Source organism: Etheostoma spectabile, chromosome 16 (genome assembly GCF_008692095.1).
Source record: "Etheostoma spectabile isolate EspeVRDwgs_2016 chromosome 16, UIUC_Espe_1.0, whole genome shotgun sequence".
NCBI lineage: Eukaryota > Metazoa > Chordata > Actinopteri > Perciformes > Percidae > Etheostoma > Etheostoma spectabile.
Genome location: NC_045748.1, coordinates 18957264 through 18961262, shown reverse-complemented (window position 1 = coordinate 18961262; position 3999 = coordinate 18957264). Strand labels below are relative to the sequence as shown.

General features: G+C 40.0%; 1 protein-coding gene across 2 annotated transcripts in view; it reads right to left on the bottom strand.

Moving 5' to 3' along the window:
• Window positions 1-3999, bottom strand: part of uhrf2 (ubiquitin like with PHD and ring finger domains 2) — a 33747-nt gene that overhangs the window by 26051 nt on the left and 3697 nt on the right. Inside the window, exon 1 of one of the 2 annotated variants that reach the window (XM_032540164.1) lies at window positions 2323-2613. The exons of the other annotated variant lie outside the window; for it this stretch is intronic. Coding sequence (XP_032396055.1) covers window positions 2323-2475 — 153 coding nt within the window. The 5' untranslated portion in view covers window positions 2476-2613. Of the gene's footprint in view, window positions 1-2322; window positions 2614-3999 lie in introns of those variants that run through there. 2 annotated transcript variants of the gene reach the window in all.

The following is a 3999-nucleotide window of genomic DNA, read 5'->3' as shown; positions in this document are numbered from 1 at the left end:
TGTGTGTGTGTGTGTGTGTGTGTGTGTTTTTTCAACAAGTAAGTAAACCAAATTGCATGCAACCATCTGCCATGACACACTCAAACACGTGTCCATGTCAGGACGGCAGCTTTCAGTTTTCATACCATTGTATTCCCTAGCTGTTGACATAACATCAGACTTTCTTCAATCACTATGTGACAGAAAGAAAAGTAAGACTAACATCTGTTTACAGTAATATATAAATTGTCACATTTCTAACACAACATGATTCAACAGTGTGTGGAACTACCATCCCACCAGGACAGTGACTAAAAACCACAGCCTGGTTGCAGCGTTAAGACCCAAGACATATTATTTTTGTCTTGGAACGATTATTGTGGTGTTTGCATTAGTTTCTTCCCAAAAAACGTGAGACTGTAGTACTGGTCCAAACCTATTTTCCAAGAGCACCTTTGGTTTATACAAATTCTCTTGAGTTATATTGTAGTATGTCAGCGTCTAAGAGAGGAGGAACGCAGTCCAGTGTCTACCATCAAGGATAATTTCCGACTGAAAATTCTGACTGATTCATTATAAGCAGAAACAATATGATCAAATACCATAAAAAGGAAATTTGTAAGTAAGTGTAATTATCACAACATTACAATGATTTAAATATTACATATTTCAAATAATAATATATAGGCCTCCTATTTACAATAGTATTTAAAACCACATGCTAAAAAATGTATAGCACCAGTATTTGTTTATAGTTGACATCTTGCACTGTGACAGAAAATGAATAATGAATCATAATGCAGTTATATGAAGACAACGTGCTTAGAAGATTGGGAATAACTCGAGAATTTTGACAGGTTGCGCTACTGATGTAATCAGACAGGTATGGGGTGTAGTAAACCCAAACTACATTGAATTGTTAGCGTGGTGGAATTAGCAGAAATATCTAAACTAGAGATGTTCTGATACCAATACCTGTATCGGTATGGCCTCTGATACTGCCTAAAACACTGGTATCGTTAAGTACTGGAGTTTATGCACCGATCCGATACCACGTAATAATAAAGCCCTAAACAAAATCTACATTAAATTAGTTTGTTCATGTTGTTTTTCCGTTATAACTGACTGTCAAACGGGATGATAAAATAAAGTTCTGTGCCATTCATTGTTTGTGTTTGCTCCTGTTTCACAAAGAGTTTAACCTGAGCCAGACCGGACGACAAAGATAGAAATCATATCACATCCATACAGGGATAGTAGTATAAGGTTGTTTATGCATTATGTGACCCACTGGTATTGGATCAGTACTCTGTATCTACCTCACTTTGTTGGAATTAAATGTGAACTGGAATAAAGATAAAACAAAAAATGTTTGCATCCATTACTGATATAAATATCACATTGATAGTATGGAAAGTTTAATTATTACTAAATAATGAAACATTTCCTAAATCAAAATCATTTGCTAGTGAAGTAAGGCTTAATATTTGCAAACAGCCCTGGGTTAAATACAAGCATGCCTAGGAAGCATGACACTCATCCTTCTAATTCTGTGTTGCATAGTATGTGCACTAGTGACTTGTCAAGCCACGAGAGAAAGAGGCTTTACAGCAGACAGCCTTGTCTGTTTTAACTGTACACTAGTGACGCCAGGGTGTAAACACAACTACACTTGTTTTTAGATGTCAATGCACGTGGAGGCACGAGACCCCTCCTCCCTCAAATGACCATTATAACATCATCATAACACACCACACGAACACAAGCTTGGTGGCTTAATAATGGGCTCAGTGCAGTTTTACATCTATTGGTGCCACATATTATCAGAACGTTAACAGTTAAAAACGAAACATAAATGCGTTATAGATATTGGGACACATGGCTGTTACATGTTTAAATCAAGCGGCCGTTAGTTTAAACAAGTGCTCATCGCGACCGGTGATTATTGTGGGCTTGTGGTTTGCACTGCACTTGTCTACATGTGGAAACAGAGTGCCATGTTCTCTTTTCTCTCGCGCGGCAATGTAAACAAACATGTCTACGGCGGTGTGGCATTTGTTGCACGCAGGCAGGTCTCCTCAGCGCAAACCCAAACAGCAATAAGGTTCCATAATGACCATAAATCCATGTAATACCGCTGTTTTTCTCGGGGGCTGGCACGCCGCGTACCCCGGGATCTTGCGCAAGAACTATTGGCGAATTCCTATCAAAACAGGAAGCTCGCATGGGTCCGAAACAGCACCAGAGACCACTCACTGTCCACTAGCACCAAACCCTGCCAACCCTTGCCAAAAACATCAACAATCGACTGTTGCATGAAGGGGTGACAAAAATGACGTGTACCTGTTTTCCTCGGTAGAACAAGCGCTGCTGTTGTGGGCTTACACTGAAGATGTCCTGTATTTTCAACCGTAAAGACTCAATTTTGGTCAATCTAGAAAGATCCTCAACGGTTCGCGTCTCCTTCCCGTCTATAGTGCGAACCTGGATCCACATTGTTGCACCGCCCTTTTACGCCTCAGATAAATTGCAGATAAAGCAGTATTTGGATAAGAATATTGTTTTCCTGGGGTCAATAGAGATAGAAATGAAAATGTTCAGGGCTCCATTGCGTTTTCCTCTGCAGAGGAAACGTCGGACTCGCTCGCGCAGGAGGTGTCTCACATGAGGTCGCGGCGCCAAGCAAATCTCGCGAAATTACGTTTAAGCCAGCAGTTTGCAGTTAAAGGCACAGCTCTCCCCTTATCTGAAACTAAACGCCTGTACAGTATAGGAGGCACTAATCACTCTTGTAATGTGTCTGGGGACAATGCTTAGAGACCAGGATCTGTCTTCCTGTCAATACGGAGTAAAGTAACTTTTCTTTTTCCAAAATCAAGACCCTACAGTCGAATACATGGCTGGAATAATTCCTATTTTTGTTTTTTTATACTTCTACACCACTACAATTACATTTGACATTTACATACACATTTACATACAAAATATGAGCCCATAAAATTCATTGATATAGCCAATATGCAATAATATAATTCTGACAGGGGCCATTATGCTGCATAACGAGTAGGCTACTTTTACTTGTGGCTTACTGTGTTGCGGTTCAGTAGACTGTAAAATTAATTGACAACTTCTTCAGGTCTAAAAGGGAAGCCACTGCTGAAGTGCCTTAAGCCTACATACTATCTAATTTCTAGCTACCGCTAGCATTAGCTGGTAGCTTAAGGGAAGGTTTGCAGATTTTCTGTCTACATGCAAATGAGTGGCGCCAATACTCAGAGGCCTGCGTTTGCACATCGGTAAACCTCAGCTGGATAACTCGCTTCCGAAGGGTTGAAAACCTGCAACTTTCCTTATTTACCTTTTAGCTTAGCACATCACCACTGTAACATAAAAAAATTAGGGCTTGGTCAAGTCACCTTCCCTAGCCCCCTATTCTATCAAAAATTGTCACGTCCAGTCTCAAAAAAACAAGATGGCAACGGCCATGTGGCCAAACTCGAGTCTTCAAAACATCAGTCCACAAACTAACGAGTGACATCACGGCTTCTATGTCCGCTGTTTGTACAGTCTATGGTTGCAACTTGAATAAACACAAATGCATCCATGTAGGCTAATATTAAACTAGACTTTGACACAGACTCTTCAAGACAGGGCCTCAAGATCAGCAGCATGAAGCAGGACTCACCTTAAAGGGAAACTTTGGTATATTTTTCAACCTGGACCCTATTTTCCAATGTATTCATGTATAAGTGATTAATGTGGACATTATTCATAGAAACTGGTCAAGTAATGAGCGAGAGTGTTGTACCCAGAGCCAATCCTGCCCATAAAGCAATAAAGCAAAATTAGTTACACCGCGGTTGTTTTAGCTATGAAATAAACAAAAGCAATAAACAAGACAAGAACAAAAGTCAACACAAACAGGGACTGCAAAATCCATATGTTTTTAAAGGTCCCATGGCAAGAAAAGTTCACGTTATGAGTGTTTTTAACATTAATATGCATTCCCCCAGCCTGCCT